General features: G+C 37.3%; 1 protein-coding gene across 2 annotated transcripts in view; it reads left to right on the top strand.

The window, feature by feature from the left end:
• The window catches only part of SOX30 (SRY-box transcription factor 30), a 37957-nt gene extending 17677 nt beyond the window's left edge, over positions 1-20280 (top strand). The window contains exon 5 of one of the 2 annotated variants that reach the window (XM_043464273.1): positions 19733-20280. In XM_043464273.1, the coding sequence (XP_043320208.1) occupies positions 19733-20114 (382 nt within the window). In that variant the 3' untranslated portion in view covers positions 20115-20280. The remainder of the gene's footprint in view (positions 1-19732) is intronic. The other variant, XM_043464274.1, reaches the window with a different exon arrangement.
• Positions 20281-20626: the final 346 nt, after the last annotated feature.

The following is a 20626-nucleotide window of genomic DNA, read 5'->3' on the forward strand; positions in this document are numbered from 1 at the left end:
CTTGTGCTTCCTCCAGCCTAGCGATTCTCATGATGTACTCTGCATATAAGTTAAATAAGCAGGGTGACAATATACAGCCTTGACGTACTCCTTTTCCTCTTTGGAACCACTCTGTTGTTTCATGTCCAGTTCTAACTGTTGCTTCCTCATCTGCATACAGGTTTCTCAAGAGGCAGATCAGGTGATCTGGTATTCCCATCTCTTTCTGAATTTCAGAACTGATTTCAGATTTCAGAACTGAATATCAGGAAGAGACTAAAAACCATATTTCAAATAATTAAAGAGGACTTCTGTACCAGCCAAGATTAGGGCTGAATCTACCCTCATCTGAAATTATTAAAAAAAGAAAGGCAAAATATATGGTTTTCAAGACACTGTTTATCAGCAATGAATATGAAGATCCCTGAGAGAGAGAAAATAAATGAGGTAAGCCTTGAAATCTCCCCTGCTTACTGGCCTGGAAACCATGGAAGGAGACATGGAAACAGGAAGGAGCAACATATGGAAACCATGGAAACAGGAAGGAGAAACACAAGGAGATCCTTGTAGACTTGCTGAGTTGAGGAGATAGAACCGAGAGTCCAGTGAAACCAAGTCAGCTAGAATTCTTGGGATAGAGTATACGAGAGAAGAAGGTTACACAGTCCAAGAATTCTGGATCTCTGCATAGGTTCCTTTTTGAGTATTCAGCTAAATGCTGATCAGCTGATGCTTGTGAGGAATATTACCCAAGACTGGTGAAAAAACTGTCCAACAAATCAGAGACAGCAGTGCACACCAGGCTGGGAATATTTCTTTTTCTCACCAAACAGATTAGAAAACCTTGATGGGATATTGACTACTTGGAGAGTCTTGTTTTAGCTAGATCTAGACTAAGTGTTGCTGTGGTTTATCTAAAAATTCTTAAAATCAAGACTTGAAGTGATCAAAGTTACTGTTTTCAAGTAGCTAACTATATCCAAAGCAAAGATTGAGGATATTAATAGAAATAGTATGATTACAAGTATGAGAGAGAGGGAGTTTCATTTCTGAAATGGCAGCATGAGTTCTGTGAACCTACTCCCAAGCAAACAAACATAACTGGTAAAAACTATTTTTAAAGACCAACCACTTAAATTCCCTGGGAAGTGTCCTAAGGGCATATAGCAGATAAGGAAACATTTATTCAAGAATACATCCTAAAACTTGGTAAGAAGAGCAAGAGTCTATGACACTTGGGCCGTGAAAAATACTATCCCTTACTCCCATCCTCAGTTAACTTGATGGAATCCAACTCTGAGTGGACAAGAAGATAGCTTTCTCTCCCCTCGGCTCCTAATCAAGCGATACAGTATCTTACAGAGAGATGTAGCATTTCTCATCCTCTTCAGCTCTTAGATAAAGAGGTTAAATTCATGGTGAATGTGACCAAGAGGTTGGGGGTTCCTTTCCTTTGCTCAGCACCTACTAACAGGATAACTGCTCAACTCTTAAGGATGACAAACAGAGAGTGCTGTGACTCTGAGCATCCTTGATCCAGGTCACTTTTGGAAGAGATGTTCTATGCTGGCAGAAGAAAACCAGAAATTTTGCCATAAGAATAGAGAGCTCAGAAACCCTCTCCAAAAGGAATTTGACTTTTCTGAAACAGTGTGGGGAAGTTCATACTTAAGGACATTCTTGAAAACAAGGAGATTCTGGTGGTAAGCAAATAAAAGAGGCATCACTTAATCCAGACTAAGAAGCTAGGGACTTCCCTGAGGGTCCACTGTTTAAGATTCTGGGCTTCCACTGCAGGGGGTAAGGGTTTGATTCCTGATCTGGGAACTAAGACTAAGAATATAACTGTATGCCAGCTAGTACACCAAAAAACTAGGGAAAGAAATGCTAAGAACCCTCCTGCAGTCAGAACAAACCTCAGAGACTTCTCAAAATTGACCCCTGTCTGAATTTAATTGGGTCAGACTGTGGAATAATCTCTGCCCCCAAGACATGTTGAAACCTTGGAGCAATCAGCCAGCAATGAGTGTAATCCTCAAGCTGTATGTAATGGCAAATGAGTCAAAGAGCTTAACACAAAAAGAAGAAAATTCCTGCTAAAACCATTATCATCCTAGGGTGACTGTATTCATGTCCAAATCGGTGCCCTCTAAGAAGTGACACTCAGGGTTTACACTGCAGAGGAAATATACTTCACTAAAATTTCAAGTCAACAAAAAACAAGCAAAAAAAAACCAAAACACTAGACCTGGAAAAGTGAAAGAGAGTTATTGTCCCAAGTTCCTGAAAGTTATTGCTCCCAAGTTACTGAAAATGTCCTGTTTTCAACCAAAAATTGTGACATGCAAAGAAAAGGAAAGCGCCATTCATACATGGAGGAGAAAAATAAGCAACAGAAGCTACCAGTGGTAGGGCTCGTATCTCAAATTTAACATAGGCTTCCAAGACGATAATTATATTCAAACAATTGAAACCATTTTTAATGAAGTAAAGAAGTTGTGATGATGATGTCTCTTCACAAATACTATCATTAAAGGCATAGAAATTATAAAAAGAACCAAATGGAAGTTCTGGAATTGAAAAGCACAATAACCAAAATGAAAACTTCACTAGAGGGGCTCAGAAGTAAACTTGAACTGACATGAGAATGAATCAGAAACCTTGAAAGTAGACTGGTAGTGATTATACAACCTGAAGAATAGAGAGAAAAAAGAATGAAGAAAAATGAACAGAGCATCAGAACTGTCATCATTAAGTGCACCAATGTATATATAAAAGTATCGTAAAGAAGGAGAGGAAAAGCAGAAAGTATTTGAAGATATAATAGCTGAAGACTTCTCATATTTGATGAAAAATGTTATACATTTAAGAAATGTAATGAATTATGAATTGTCTAAAAGCCAAGAGATCCACAGAGGGCCACATCATAGTGAAATTTGAAGTCAAAGAGAAAGTGAGAGAGACAGGCAGATAGACACTCATATCATGTACAGGGAAACCCCAATAAAATTAACACCTGACTTTCCATCAAAAGCAATGGAGGCCAGAATATATATTTGAAGTACTGAAGAAAAACCCCAGTCAACTAAAAATCTTATATTTAGTGAAGCCATTTTTCAAAAATGAAGCCAAGGTAAAGACATTTATCAGATAATCCAAAACTGAGATTGCTAGCACATTTGCATTATGAGAAATACTAAAGGGAGTTCTTCAGGCTGAAAGTAAATGATCTTTAATGGTAGCTGGGATAAAAACAAACAAAATACCGAAGAGCCCCAGTAAAGGTAAAAATACAGTTACAAAAGATAGTATTGGAAACCTAAAATGGAGTAGATATATATATATATACATATATACATATATGTATAACTGTTTCACTTTCCTATATAGAAGAAACTAGCTATAATATACAAACAACATTGTAAATCAACTATATTCTAATAAAAGTTAATAAAAATACTATAAAGACAGCATAAAGGCATTATGAATCTTCTTTTGACTGGTTTTAAAAGCAATTATATAAAGCAATATGCAAATAATAATTTTGGGGACCATAATATATAGAAATGTAATATATTTGATAATAAAAACAGAAGGAGTTAGATGGAGACAAAGTTGTTTTGGACTAAGGAAATGATAGCAGATTGTAACTTGAATCCACAGGAACAAATTAAGAGAACCATCAGTAATGCATGAGAAGGTGAATATAACAAACTTCAGGGACTTCCCTGACAATCCAATGGTTAGGACTCCATACTTCTACTGCAGGAGGCTTGAGTTCAGTTCCTGATTGGGGAACTAAGATCCTGCATGCTGTGAGATGCAGCCAAAACTTAAGAAAATAAATAAAAGTGAAAAAAAAAGAAACTTCAGAATATATACTTGCTTTCCTTTCTCTAAGTTTATTTAATAGGCACAAAATTATATAAAGTAATAATCATACCAATATATTGCTGGTTTTAGAACACATATAGCTTTAATTTATATAACAGTAATAGTACAAAAAGGAAGAAGAAGGAATAGCTATATGCAAGCAACATTCTATATTTCTTGGAATTAAGTTAGTAAAAATCTGAAGTTGATTCTGTAAGGTAAGATGTATATGATAAATGCTGGAGCAACCACTAAGGAAATAGTGGAAAAGTTATTAAAGGAAATAAAAAGTTACAATGGTGAATATTTACTTCATGCAGTAAAGAAGGAATAGAAGGCAAAAAGGAAAATATGAGACACATAGAAAACAAAAACTAAAGTGGCATACATAAATCACATTAAATGTTAATGATTAAATAATCAAAAGGCATATACTGTATAATTGGATAAAAATCAAGACCTTAATACATGTTATCTACAGTAAACACTTTATAGACAAACTCTTTCAAAAAATAGAAGGGTCTCAGTCCATGAGGTCAGTATTGCTATGATAGCAAAAATCAGAGAAAGACAACACAAGAAGGAAAAACTACAGGTCAGTATCTCTTTGAGAGACAAAAATCCTCAACAAAATACTAGCAAACTGAATTCAGCAGAATAACAAGAGGATTATACACCATAAACAACTTAGATTTATTCCAGGATTGTGAGTTGTTTGAAAATCAAGAGATTTGAAAATTGATTAACATATATACCATATGAATTAGAATCAGGAACAAAACTACACCATCTTCGGCAGACCCAGAAAAAGCATTTGACAAGAATGAACACGACTTCATGTTGAACATGAAATATTCCAGCAAGCTAGGAATATAGGGAAGCTTCCTCAACTAGTTAAAAACAACCAAAAAACACCTAGTTCAGTTCAGTCACTCAGTTGTGTCTGACTCTTTGCAACCTCATGGGCTGCAGTGCACCAGGCTTCCCTGTCCATCACCAACTCCCAGAGTTTACTCAAACTCATGTCCATTGAGTCAGTGATGCCATCCAACAATCTCATCCTCTGTTGCCCCCTTCTCCTCCCACCTTCAATCTTTCCCAGCATCAGGGTCTTTTTGAAGGAGTCAGTTTGTCACATTAGATAGCCAGAGTACCCAATATCTCAGCTATTTGTAAGGCAAATATCCATTCAATATCACAGTAATCCAAGGCTATGCCTTGACCAGTAATGCTGAAGAAGGTGAAGTTGAATGGTTCTATGAAGACTTGGAAGACCTTCTAGAACTAACACCCAAAAAAAGATGTCCTTTTCATTCTAGGCGACTGGAACGCAAAAGTAGGAAGTCAAGAAATACTTGAAGTAACAGGGAAATTTGGCCTTGGAGTACAGAATGAAGCAAGGCAAAGGCTAATAGAGTTTTGCCAAGAGAACACACTGGTCATAGCAAACACCCTCTTCCAACAACACGAGAAGACTACACATGGACATCACCAGATGGTCAATACCAAAATCAGACTGATGATATTCTTTGCAGCCAAAGATGGAGATGCTCTATACAGTCAGCAAAAACAAGACTAGAAGCTGACTGTGGCTCAGATCATGAACTCCTTATTGCCAAATTCAGACTTAAATTGAAAAAAGTAGGGAAAACCACTAGACTGTTCAGGTATGACCTAAATCAAATCCCTTACAATTACACAGTGGAAGTGAGAAATAGATTCAAGGGATTAGATCTGATAGACTGAGTGCCTGAAGAACTATGGACAGAGGTTCGTGACATTGTATAGGAGACAGGGATTAAGACCGCCTCCAAGAAAAAGAAAAGCAAAAAAGCAAAATGGTTGTCTGACGAGGCCTTACAAATAGATATGAAAAGAAGAGAAGGGAAAGGCAAAGGAGAAATAGAAAATATACCCATTTGAATGCAGAGTTCCAGAGAATAGCAAGGAGAGATAAGAAAGCCTTCCTCAGTGATCAATGCAAAGAAACAGAGCAAAACAATATAATGGGAAATACTAGAGATCTCTTCAAGAAAATTAGAGATACCAAGGGAACTTTTCATGCAAAGGTGGGGACAATAAAAGACAGAAATGGTATGGACCTAACAGAAGCAGAAGATTTTAAGAAGACGTGACAAGAATACACAGAAGAACTATACAAAAAAGATCTTCATGACCCAGATAATCACAATGCTGTGATCACTCTCACTCACCTGAAATTTGAAGTAAGGTGGGCCTTAGGAAGCATCACTATGAACAAAGCTAGCAGAGGTGATGGAATTCCAGTTGAGCTGTTTCAAATCCTAAAAGATGATGCTGTGAGAGTGCTACACTCAATATGCCAGCAAATTTGGAAAACGAAGCAGTGGCCACAGGACTGGAAAAGGTCAGTTTTCATTCCAATCCCAAAGAGAGGCAATGCCAAAGAATGCTCTAACTACCACACAATTGCACTCATCTCACACACTAGTAAAGTAATGCACAGAATTCTCCAGGCCAGGCTTCAACAGTATGTGAACCGTGAACTTCCAGATATTCAAGCTGGATTTAGAAAACGCAGAGGGGCCGGAGATCAAATTGCCAACATAGGTTGGAGCATTGAAAAAGCAAGAGAGTTCCAGAAAAACATCTGCTTCTGTTTTATTGACTACGCTAAAGCCTTTGACTGTGTGGATCACAGCAAACTGGAAAATTCTTAAAGCTATGGGAATACCAGACTACCTTACTCTTGAGAACTCTGTGTGCAGGTCAGGAAGCAACAGTTAGAACTTGACATGGAACAACAGACTGGTTCCATATAGTGTAAGGAGTACATCAAAGCTGTATATTGTCACTCTGCTTATTTAACTTATATGCAGAGTACATCTTGAGAAACGATGGGCTGCATGAAGCACAAGCTGGAATCAAGATTGCCAGGAGAAATATCAATAACCTCAGATATGCAGATGACACCACCCTTATGGCAGAAAGCGAAGAAGAACTAAAGAGCCTCTTGATGAAGGTGAAAGAGGAGAGTGAAAAAATTGGCTTAAAACTCAACATTCAGAAAGCTAAGATCATGGTATCCAGTCTCATCACTTCATGGCAAATAGATGGGGAAACAGTGGAAACAGTGACAGACTTTTTATTCTTGGGCTCCATAATCACTGCAGATGGTGACTGCAGCCATGAAATTAGAAGAAATTTCTAATTTCTTGCTTGCTCTTTGGAAGAAAAGCTATTACCAACCTAGACAGCATATTAAAAAGTAGAGACATTACTTTGCCAACAAAGGTCCCTCCAGTCAAAGCTATGGTTTTTCCAGTAGTCTTGTATGGATGTGAGAGTTGGACTGTAAAGAAAGCTGAGTGCCAAAGAATTGATGTTTTGAACTGTGGTGTTGGCAAAGACTCTTGAGAGTCCCTTGAACAGCAAGGAGATACAACCAGTCCATCCTAAAGGAAATCAGTCCTGAATATTCACTGGAAGAACTGATGCTGAAGCTCCAATACTCTGGCCACCTGATGCAAAAAACTGACTCCTTCGAAAAGACTCTGATTCTGGGAAAGATTGAAGGTGGGAGGAGAAGGAGACGACAGAGGATGAGGTGGATGGATGGCATCACCCCCTCAATGGAATGAGTTTGAGCAAACTCTGGGAGTTGGTGATGGACAGGAAGGCCTGGCGTGGTGCAGTCCATGGGGTTGCAAAGAGTCAGACACAACTGAGTGACCAAACTGAACTGAACTGATTCTTGCCTTGAGAACCCCATGAACAGCATGGAAAGGCAAAATGGTAGGACACTGAAAGATGAACTCCTCAGGTCGGCAGGTGCCCAGTGTGCTACAGGAGATCAGTAGAGAAATAACTGCAGAATAAATGAAGATATGGAGCCAATGAGAAAACAGCACCTGGTTGTGGATGTGACTGGTGATGGAAGTAAAGTCTAATGCTGTAAGGAGCAATATTGCCTAGGAACCTGGAGTTCATTGGTCCATGAATCAAGGCAATTTGGAAGTAATCACAGGAGGTGGCAAGAGTGAACATTGACACTTTAGGAATTGGTGAACTAAAATGGACTGGAATGGGTGAATTTAACTCAGATGACCATTATATCTACTACTGTGGGCAAGAATCCCTTAGAAGCAATGGAGTAGCCTTCACAGGCAACAAGAAACACCTAACATTATACTTAATGGCAGAGACTGGGGATCAGCAAGATCCAGTTATTATTAAGAATAGGACACAGATGTACATTTTTGTCACTGGTTTAGACTTGGACAGCTGGACTTCCCCTGTGGCTCAGATGGTAAAGAATCTGCCTGCAACGCAGGAGACCTATGTTCGATCCCTGGGTTGGGAAGGTCCCCTGGCGAAGGGAAAGGCTACCCACTCCAGTATTTTGGCCAGGAGAATTCCATGGACTGTATAGTCCATGGGTTTGCAAAGAGTCAGACATGACTGAGTGAATTTCACTCTCACTAGCCTAGGACAATTAGACATGATAAAGAAAAGGTATAAAAGGTATCTAGAAAGTATCTAGATTGTAAAAGAAGTAAAATTGTATTTATGTATTACACAGTCTTATATACAAGAAATCTTGAGGAATCCACAGAAAAGCTATTACAAGCAACACAAGAATTCAGCAAGTTATCAGGATATAAGACCTCTCTCTCTATATATATATATATAAAAGAATTATATTTCTATACAGTAGCAATGAATAAACAGAAAATGAAATTGAGAAAACAATTCCATTTACAATAAAATGAAGAGTTTAAAAACCTTTGGAATAAATGTAACAGTATAAATCAAAACTTTGAAAAGCATGAAATACCGTTGAGGTAGAATGTCACAGAGTTGCAGGATGGGGATCTCTAAGAATCTACCTCTTCACTGAAGCAGTAATTACATTGGCAAAAACAGTGTCAGAATCATCTGAAGAGGTGTTTAATGAAGAAAGCTGCTAAATTTTGCTAAGATAGCATTGTGGCATTTTTGCCACAACCATCCCTGTTTATCCTGTTCAGTGATAACAAGGAGATGGTGACTCATGTTCCTCGTGTGACTTGTTGCTATTAGAGGAGGCAACACAGACCTTGTTCTTAAAGAGAGTGTTGTGATTGTGCTTTTTGACCTGTCTGGTGACTTCCTGAAGAGCTGGCTCAGGGGGCACCTTAATTTGACTCTCCTAAGAACTCCGTTAGAGTTCCTCTAAGAACTCTCCTAAGAGTTACAAAGAATAGCAAGGAGAGATAAGAAAGCCGTCCTCAGCGATCAATGCAAAGAAATAGAGGAAAACAACAGAATGGGAAAGACTAGAGGTCTCTTCAAGAAAATTAGAGATACCAAGGGAACATTGCATGCAAAGATGGGCTCAATAAAGGACAGAAATAGTATGGACCTAACAGAAGCAGAAGATATTAAGAAGAGGTGGCAAGAATACACAGAAGAACTATTCAAAAAAGATCTTCACGACCCAGATAATCACGATGGTGTGATCACTCACCTAGAGCCAGACATCCTGGAATGTGAAGTCAAGTGGGCCTTAGAAAGCATCACTGCGAACAAAGCTAGTGGAGGTGATGGAATTCCAGTTGAGCTATTTCAAATCCTAAAAGATGATGCTATGAAAGTGCTGCACTCAATATGCCAGCAAATTTGGAAAACGCAGCAGTGGCCACAGGACTGGAAAACATTAGTTTCATTCCAATCCCAAAGAAAAGCAAACCCAAAGAATGCTCTAACTACTGCACAATTGCACTCATCTCACATGCTTGTAAAGTAATGCTCAAAATTCTCCAAGCCAGGCTTCAGCAGTACGTGAACCGTGAACTTCCAGATGTTCAAGCTGGTTTTAGAAAAGGCAGAGGAACCAGAGATCAAATTGCCAACATCCACTGGATCATCGAAAAAGCAAGAGAGTTCCAGAAAAACATCTATTTCTGCTTTATTGACTATGCCAAAGTCTTTGACTGTGTGGATCGCAATAAACTGTGGAAAATTCTGAAAGAGATGGGCATACCAGACCACCTGACCTGCCTCTTGAGAAACCTATATGCAGGTCAGGAAGCAACAGTTAGAACTGGACATGGAACAACAGACTGGTTCCAAATAGGAAAAGGAGTATGTCAAGGCTATATATTGTCACCCTGCTTATTTAACTTATATGCAGAGTACATCATGAGAAACGCTGGGTTGGAAGAAGCACAAGCTGGAATCAAGATTGCCAGGAGAACTATCAATAAGCTCAGATATGCAAATGACAATTTGGCATCACCCTTATGGCAGAAAGTGAAGCAGAACTAAAGAGCCTCTTGAAGGTGAAAGAGGAGAGTGAAAAAGTTGGCTTAAAGCTCAACATTCAGAAAACTAAGATCATGGCATCTGGTCCCATCACCTCATGGGAAATAGATGGGAAAACAGTGGAAGCAGTGTCAGACTTTATTTTTTTGGGCTCCAAAATCACTGCAGATGGTGATTGTAGCCATGAAATTGAAAGACGCTTACTCCTTGGAAAGGAAAGTTTTGACCAACCTAGATAGCATATTAAAAAGCAGAGACATTACTCTGCCAACAAAGGTCCGTCTAGTCAAGGCTGTGGTTTTTCCAGTGGTCATGTATGGATGTGAGAGTTGGACTGTGAAGAAAGCTGAGCACCAAAGAATTGATGGTTTTGAACTATGGTGTTGGAGAAGACTCTTGAGAGTCCCTTGGACTGCAAGGAGATTCAACCAGTCCATCCTAGGGGAGATCAGTCCTGGGTGTTCATTGGAAGGACTGATGCTGAAGCTTAAACTCCAATACTTTGGCCACCTCACGGGAAGAGTTGACTCATTGGGAAAGACCCTGATGCTGGGAGGGATTGGGGGCAGGAGGAGAAGGGGATGACAGGATGAGATGGCTGGATGGCATCACCAACTCGATGGGCATGAGTTTGAGTAAACTCAGGTAGTTGGTGATGGACAAGGAGGCCTGGCGTGCTGCGATTCATGGGGTCGCAAAGAGTTGGACACGACTGAGCAACTGAACTGAACTGAAGAACTTCCTTAGGGCTGGGATTGCCTCCCAGCTTGTGTCTGTGGAAAATATTGAAAGGTGTATACTATCCATTGCTGCCTGTGTTAAGGGACAACAGACAGGAGAAACAGAAGACAGACTTTAAAAGCCTAGAAGAAATTGGGGAAAAAAATCTTATCTGTAAGAAACTCACTTTGTTTATTTAAATAAACATGGTAGTGCTCACTTCGGCATCACATACGCTAAATAAATATGGTATTCACGGAGCAGATTTTAACTTTTTTTGTTTTTGGCCACACCATGTGGCATGTGGAATCTTAGTTCCCTGACCAGAGATTGAGCCTGTGCACCCTGTAGTGAATGTGCGGAATCCTAACCACTGGACCGCCAAGGAATTCCCACAAAGAGACTCACTTTAGACCAATGACACAAATAGGTTGAAAGTGAAAAAACAGGAACAGATAGTCCAGGCAAATAGTAACCAAAAGAGAGCTGAGATGGTTACAATAATATTAAACAAAATAAACTTTACCTCAAAAATTGTTACAAGAGACAAAGTCATTACATATTTTGTTTATCTCTTTATTTTGGTTATGCAAGGTCTCAGTTCCTTGACCAGGTATTGAACCCAGGCCACAGCAGTGAAAACCTGGAAACCTAAGCGCTAGGTCACCAGGGAATTCCCATATATTTACTTTAAAACATTAAAAAGATATAGCAATTATAATTAATACATATACGATAATAGTACTCTAAAATATATGAAGCAAAATTTGACAGGATTGAAGGGAAAAATACAGTTATGTAATAATTGTTCAAGACTTACTACTTTATTTTATTTTTTTATTGAGATATAATTGACATATTAGTTTCAGGTGTACAATGTAAATTTTTTTTTCCTTGTGATGAGAATTTTAAGATTTAATCACTTGGAAACTTTCAAAAATACAATTCAGTATTATTAACTGTAGTCACTATGCTCTACATAACATCCCGAGGGCTTACTTACTCTTTAAATAAAAAGTTTGCCTAATGGAACCACCTTTATCCATCTTGCTCACCTCTCACTCCCAATCTGTGGCAACCACCCAACTGTTCTCTATCTATGAGATGGGTTTTTTTGTTTGTTTGGTTTTTGTTTTTAGATTCCTCTTATAAGTGAGACCAAATGGTTTTTGTCTTTCTCTGACTTACTTCACTTAGCATAATGTCCTCAAGGTCCATCCATTTTGTGGCAAATGGCAGCATTTCCTGATAGCATTGTGGTGTTAATTTGTATTTCCCTGATAATAGTGATATTGAGCACCTTTTCTTGGACCTGTTGGCTACCTATATGACTTCTCTGTGGGAAAAAAAAATTGTCTATTTAGATCCTCTGCCCATTTTTAAATGAGGTTTGTTTGGGGTTTTTTTTGCTATTGAGTTATATAAATTCTGTATATATTTTGGATATTAATTTTGTATCAGATGTTTTGTATGGTTTGCAAATGTTTTCTCTCATTTGGTAGGTTGTCTTTTCATTTTGTTGATGGGCTTCCTTTTAGTATGAAAGCTTTTCAGTTTGATGTAGTCTATTTGTTAATTTTTGCTTTTGTTGCCTTTGCTGTTAAATCCAAAAAAGCATCGCCAATTCAATGTCAGGAGCTTATTGCCTATATTTTCTTCTAGGAGTTTTAAGGCTCCAGGCCTTATGTTTAATCGATTTTGACTTGAGTTTTGTGTATGATATAAGGTAGAGAATTCATTCTTTTGCATTTGGCTGTCTTAATTTTCCAACACCATTTATTGAAGTTACTGTCTTTTCCCCATTGTCTACTTTTGTTAATTAATAGCTATGAATTAATTAGCCATGTAGGCATGGGTTTATTTATAGCTCTCTTTTCTGCTCTGTTGAGCTTATGCATTTATTTTTATGCCAGTACATACTATTTCGGTTACTACAGTTTGAAATCAGAGATTGTAATGCCTCTAGCTTTGTTCTTCTTTCTCAAGATTGTTTTGACTATTTACTGTCTTTTGTGTTTCCACAAAAAAATTGGGATGATTTGTTCTATTTCTGTGAAAAATGCCACTGGATTTTAATAGGTTATTTCATTGAATCTGTAGATTGCTTTGGATAATACAGACATTTTAACAATATTATTTTTTCTAATTCATGAGCACAGAATAATTTTTCATTTATTTGTGCTTTTTCCAATTTTTTTCATCAGCGTGTTATAGTTTTCAGTGTATACGTCTTTCACACCCTTGGTTAAATTTATTTCTAGGTATTTTATTCTTTTTGTTGCAATTGTAAATGGGCTTGATTTTCTTAATTTCTTTTTCTGGGCTGTTGTTAGTGTATAGGAATGCCACTGATTTTTGCATATTGATTTTGTATCCTGCAGCTTTACTGAGTTCACTACTTAATTCTAACAGGTGTTTGTTTTTTTTTTTTTTTGGTTGAGTTTTTAGGGTTTCCTTGATATATTAATTATTATGCCATTTGCAGATAGAGACAGTCTTACTTCCTTGTTTCCAATATGAATTCTTTGTATTTCTTTTACTTACCTAACTGCCCAGGCTAGGGCTTTTGGTACTATGTTGAATAAAAAGTATGAAGAGTAGGCATCCATGTTTTGTTCCTGATTTTAGAGGAAAAACTTTAAACTATTAACCATTGGGTATGATGTTAGCTATGAATACTTTATATAATAATGGAAGATCATTCATCTAAAAATGGATGAAGGGCAAAAAGGAAATAGAAGACTCTATGAATCAACTAGATTTAACAGATATATATGGTCTGCACCCAACAAGAGGCTATAGATTCTTAACAAGTGAAAATGGTATATTCTGTAGGATATGCCATATGTTAGATCACAAAACGAGTCTCAGAAATTTTTTAAAGTTTGAAACCATACAGAGTTTCTTTTCCAGCTATGATGGAATGAAACTAGTCATCAATAACAGAAAGAAAAACTGGAAAATTGACAAATATTGGAAATTAAACAGCACACTCTTAAACAGCCAATTGGTCATATAAGACATCATAAGGAAAATTAGGAAATACATTGAGATGAATGAAAACAGAACATACCCAAAGAAATGATAACAATATTGACAAACTTTTATAGCTAAGCTAAGAAAAAAAGAGAGAAAACATAAGTTACTAAATCTATAGTAATAAAATCTATAGAAATGAAATCAGGTACATTATCCTGATCTCATAGAAATAAAAATGATTATAGGATAATAATTATATAATAATTGTACACCAAGTTAGATGACCTAGATGAAATGGACAAGCACATGAATTACCAAAACTGCCTCAAGAAGAGATAGAAAATCTGAACCAGACTTATCAAGAAATAAGTCTTGACCAAATATATCAAGAGATTGAATATATCAAGAGATTGAATCAGTAATTAAAAACCTCCCAACAAAGAAAAACCCTGGACTAGATATCTTCACTGGTGAATTCTACTAAAGTTTTAAAGAAGAATTAACACTAATCATGCTCATAGTCCTCCAAAATATATAGAAGGGAATGATTCTAAGGCCAGCATTACTCTGTTACCAAAGCCAGGAAAAGACATCACAAGAAAGAATATTGCAGGTCAAAATGCCTTTTGAATATAAACATATGACCAACAAAATACTAGTAAGCTAAATCCAGCAGTGTATTAAAAGGATTATATGCCATGACCAAGTGGGATTTCCCTCAAGAATTCTAAGTGTGGTTTAATATCAGAAAATCAATCAGTGTCATATTCAATACACTTCATTAGAACAATGAATGAGCAAAACCACCCGATCATCTCAATTGGTGCTGAAAAAGCATCTGATAAAATCCAACACCTTTTCAGCTAGCCGGAATAGCTCAGTTAGGAGAGCGTTAGACTGAAAATCCAACACCTTTTCATGATAAAAATTAATTCCTGATTTCAAAACTTACTCAGCAAAATAGGAATAGAAGTTCTTCTATATGATAAAAGATATTTATCAAAAAACCGACAATTAACATTATACTCAATGATGAAGGCCCAAAGCTTTCCTCTATAATTTGGGGAACAAGATAAGGATGTCTGCTTTTACCACTGCTGTTCAACGTGGTACTGGAAGTTCCAGCCAGAACAATTAGGCAAGAAAAAAAAAACATTCAAATTAAAGACATTAATTCAAAATTACCTCTTTTCACACATGATCCTATATATGGATAATCTTATAAATAGAAAGTCCTAAAAAATACACAAAAATTTATTAGAGTGAATGAATGAATTCAGCAAAGTTTCAGGGGGTAAGATCAATTTACAAAATTCAGTTGTATTTTTGTACACTAGCAGTAAGCAAACCAGAAAAGAAATTGAGAATGCAATTACTTTTTATAGTAGCATCAAAAAGAGTAAAATATAGAGGAATAAATCTCACCAAGGAAGTACAAAACTTGTAAACTGAAATCCTTAAAACACTGAAATAAACTGAAGTAAATGGGAAGGTATTCATGTATATGCATTGACAGACTTATTATTAAGAGGACAATACTTCCCGAAAGGATTTGCAAAATCAATACAATCCTTTTCAAAATCCCAATTACTTTTTTGCAGAAATGGAAAAGCTGATTCTGAAATTTATATGGAATTTTAAGGGATCTGGAATAGTAAAAAACCATCTTAAAAAAGGAAAACAAAGATAGAGGACTCACAATTCTTTGCTTCAAATTCCACAATGCTATTAATACTTAGTGTCAAAAAATGTGTTATCAATAGGATGAGGGGACAAGCCACAGACTAGGAGAAAATATTTCTGAAAGATATATCTGATAAAGGACTGTTATCTAAATATACAAAGAACTCTGAAAACTCAATAATAAGAAAATGAACAACCCAATTAAAAATGGACAAAAGACCTCATCAGGTACCTCAGCAGAGAACATAAAGAGATGACAAGCATAGAAAAGATGCTCCACATCATGTATCATTAGGGAATTGCAAATTTAAACAACACTGAGTTATCACTATGGTAGTGCTTTTCCCACTACACCATGATGCAGACACTTCTGCAGTTATTCATTTTCATCTATGTAACCTTTTAGGATTATTCTTGTCTTTGTTCTCCAGATATAATACTAACTTGTTTTACCACACCAATATAGCCATGTGATGTTTGCATTACAGCACACTTTAGCACATATCAAGTATATACTACTTGGATTTTAGATTTTTTTTAATTACTAAATCTTGTGATTTGGTGTCTTGCCTATACTGAGTCCTGAAAGACTAGTTAGTTGGTGAATTGTTTCTAGCTGAAGAGAAGAAGACTTTGTGGAGGAAGTTGATTTGAGTCCCCCCTTGTAGTATTTGTTAGTTGTTCAGTTGTGTCTGATTCTTTGAGACCCCCATAGACTGTAGCCTGTCAGACTCCTCTGTCCATGAAATTCTCCAGGCAAGGAAACTGGAGTGGGTTGCCATTTCTTTCTCCAGGGGATCTTCCTGACCCAGGGATTGAACCTGGGTATCCTGCATTGTGGAAAGATTCTTTACTGTCTGTGCCACAGGGGAAGCCCAGAGGTTCGTGACATGTGCAGGAGGCAGTCATCAAGACCATCCTTAAGAAAAAGAAATGCAAAAAGGCAAAATGGTTGTCTGATGAGGCCTTACAAATAGATATGAAAAGAAGAGAAGGGAAAAGCAAAGGAGAAAAGGAAAGATATACCCATTTGAATGCAGAGTTCCAAAGAATAGCAAGGAGAGATAAAGCCTTCCTCAGTGATCAATGCAAAGAAATAAAGGAAAACAATAGAATGGGAAAGACTAGAGATCTCTTCAAGAAAATTAGAGATACCAAGGGAACTTTTCATGCAAAGATGGAGACAATAAAGGATAGAAATGGTATGGACCTAACAGAAGCAGAAGATATTAAGAAGAGGTGTCAAGAATACACAAGAACTATACAAAAAAGATTTTCATGACCCAGATAATCACAATGCTGTGATCACTCTCACTCACCTGAAATTTGAAGTCAAGTGGGCCTTAGGAAGCATCACTATAAACAAAGCTAGCGGAGGTGATGGAATTGCAGTTGAGCTATTTCAAATCTTAAAAGATGATGCTGTGAGAGTGCTACACTCAATATACTAGCAAATTTGGAAAACTCAGTAATGGCCACAGGGCTGGAAAAGGTCAGTTTTCATTCCAGTCCCAAAGAATGACAATGCCAAAGAATGCTCAAACTACCACACAGTTGCACTCATCTCACACGCTAGCAAAGTAATGCTCGAAATTCTCCAAGCCAGGCTTCACAGTTCGTGAACCATGAACTTCCAGATGTTCAAGTTGGATTTAGAAAAGGCAGAGGAACCAGAGATCAAATTGTCAACATCGTTGGATCATTGAAAAAGCAAGAAAGTTCCAGAAAAATGCCTACTTCTGCTTTATTGACTACCCCAAAGCCTTTAACAGTGTGGATCATAACAAACTGTGGAAAATTCTTTAAGAGATGAGAATACCAGACCACCTGACCTGCCTTCTGAGAAATCTGTATGCAGGTCAAGAAGCCACAATTAAAACGGGACATGGAACAACAAACTGGTTCCAAATCTGGAAAGTAGTACGTCAAGGCTGTATATTGTCACCCTGCTCATTTGACTTATATGCAGAGTACATCATGAGAAATGCTAGGCTGGATGAAGCACAAGCTGGAATCAAGATTGCCGGGAGAAATATCAATAACCTCAAATATGCAGATACCACCATTATGGCAGAAAGCAAAGAAGAACTAAAGAGCCTCTTGATGAAAGGGAAAGAGAAGAGTGAAAAAGTTGGCTTAAAACTCAACATTCAGAAAACTAAGATCATGGCATCCGGTCCCATCACTTCATGGGAAATAGATGGGGAAGCAGTGAAAACAGTGACAGACTTTTTTTTCTTGGGCTCCAAAATCACTGCAGATGGTAACTGCAGCCATGAAATTAAAAGACGCTTACTTGGAAGAAAAGTTATGACCAACCTAGACAGCATATTCAAAAGCAGAGACATTACTTTGCCAACAAAGGTCCGTCTAGTCAAAGCTATAGTTTTTCCAGTAGTCATGTATGTATGTGAGACTTGGACTATAAAGAAAGCTGAGTGCCAAAGAATTGATGCTTTTGAACTGTGGTGTTGGAGAAGACTCTTGAGAGTCTCTTAGACAGCAAGAAGGTCCAACCAGTCCATCCTAAAGGAAATCAGTCCTGATTATTCATTGGAAGGACTGATGCTGAAGCTGAAACTCCAATACTTTGGCTACCTGATGCGAAGAACTGACTCATTTGAAAAGACTCTGATACTGGGAAAGAATGAAGGCGGGAGGAGAAGGGGACAACAAAGGATGAGATGGTTGGATGGCACCACCGTCTCAATGGACATGAGTTTGAGTAAACTCTGGGAGTTAGTGATTCACAGGGAGGCCTGGCGTGCTGCAGTCCATGGGGTTGCAAAGAGTCAGACACGACTGAGGGACTGAACTTTGTGGAATATTTGTGGAATATGAAGTATTTGTGGAATCCAACAGATGGAGAGACATAAAGGTGGAAGAACTAAGGAGCTAAGTCATAGTATTAATAACTTCCAGTGCTATGCATTCAGTACATATATATTAAATTAAAATGCCTGAATGAGGATATGGTAGTAGGAATGGAAATGTGAAACATTTCAGAAGCTATGCTTCATATTTGTAATATTGATCCTGGGTAAAGTCTCTAGCACTTGAAGATTTGGGTTAAAACACCACCACTGAAGAAACCCTGTATTTCCAAAGAATTTGAGATTGTAGTCTATTAGTTGTACTTACATTTTTAAAGGGAAGGAAACAAAGTTAACCTTTAAAAGAGAAGTGGGAGCATGAAATGAAATACCCAGCTTGTCTTGGGTTTTGTTAATGAGCATGGTAATTATACTTATATTATCTGTCACTCCTGGAGGAGGAAATGGCAGCCCACTCCGGTATCCTTGCCTGGAGAATATGTGGAGAGAGGAGCCTGGTGGGCTATATATATAGTCCATGATGTCACAGTCAGACACTATGGCACGAATTATGCTTATCTGTCACTAGATGGAGTCCATGAGTCCAGGCAAATTTTGGATAGACTTTTCTGTATATCTCTTCCTATGATTCCTGTTTTGTGCCTTTGAAGTGGAGAGTAATACTTTTTAAAAAACATTGACAAGTAAAATCGAATGGCAGAATTTTAGATTTGCTTAAAAGAATAACCTTTGGTTTGTAAAACAGCAAAATAATCTTTTCAATTCTTCATATCCCCATTCTCCAAATTTTTATTTTTTGAGAAACAGTCTGAAAAATTAGTTTAATATCAGTTCTAAGTCATTCTAGTATTAAGAGTGTTTTTAATATAATTCATTACTGAATGTGAATTTAAAAGTTAAATTGTTATCCTCTGAGTGCCCTCCCTCCACCCCCAAGAATTCTTGGTTTCAAGCAGTTTCGCATTTCCCCCAGCATAAGGTTTGTTTCAGATAGTAGTAAGAACAATTGTTACACTGCTTACCAAGTGTCAGTTTTTAAGCAAGCACAACAGGTGCCTGCATTTCTAAAACCTTACATGGCATAAAGCATTGTGAGAGAAAGGATCTGATAACTGTTAATAATTTTTCTTTTATCCAGGCTACCAAAAGATAAGAAGTCTGAGGCTGATGAGAGATATAGTTACAAGCTTACTTTGCCAATTATTTCATGTTAGGACTAGGCAACATGTGGATGAATACATGAAGTGGTTGCAAAAAGTTAACCTTGGGAGCTCTGTAGGCTCCAAAGATGATGTAGTTAAACTTGCTCAGTTAATCTGCACACAAGACAACATGTGGGCAATGTATGATATAATTCCTTTTTTGTCTTTCTGCTACAGCACGTGCCCTTACAGTCGGCCTCCCTTTGGCTATGGAAATTTTCCAAGTTCAATGCCAGAATGCCTTGGTTATTATGAAGACAGGTACCAAAAACACGAGGCTATGTTTTCAGCTTTAAATAGAGACTATCCTTTTAGAGACTACCCAGATGAACGCGCTCACAGCGAAGATTCTCGAAGTTGTGAGAACATGGATGGGACTTCTTGCTATAACAGTCATAGCCACAGTGGGGAAGAATACTTAAATCCCATGCCTCAGCTGGACATTGGAGCCTTGGAGAATGTCTTCACAGCTCCGACATCAACTCCCTCTAGTATCCAGCAAGTCAATGTCACTGACAGTGATGAGGAGGAAGAAGAAAAAGTGCTCAGGAATTTATAATTTTAAAACAAATATGCACAGAAAATAAACATTTCTTAAAATATATTCTGGGTCACTTGGTGTGAGAAAAAAAAGCCTAGAATGCTTTGCTGAGAGCTTTCAGCCATGATTTGAGGAGTCAAAACCAAATGTAATTTATGCCTTCATAAAGTTTTGATTAGTGAAACTGGAGTCTGATGTTTCATCATAGGAATATTTAAGATATGAAGTAGTTTATTTTTATGGCTGAAATTTGCATCAGCATATATTATCATTACTTTATCTTGGAATGTGCAAAATACCAAATCCTTACAATTATATGTGAGAGGAAAGGGAGTGTATAATCTGTCATAAGTGTGATTTGTAGTTTATCTCAGGACGCCTTTACTTTTCTTTATATGATTTTTTTTGTTTGGTGTTAATGTAATACTTATGGATATTTCAGTTTTTGTGTAACATTTTGAAAATATTTTGATAACTTTTAGTAGTAAATTGGGACTCAGTTACTAAATTTAATTTACACTAATAACCAA

The sequence above is a fragment of the Cervus canadensis genome, chromosome 4 (assembly GCF_019320065.1).
Source record: "Cervus canadensis isolate Bull #8, Minnesota chromosome 4, ASM1932006v1, whole genome shotgun sequence".
NCBI lineage: Eukaryota > Metazoa > Chordata > Mammalia > Artiodactyla > Cervidae > Cervus > Cervus canadensis.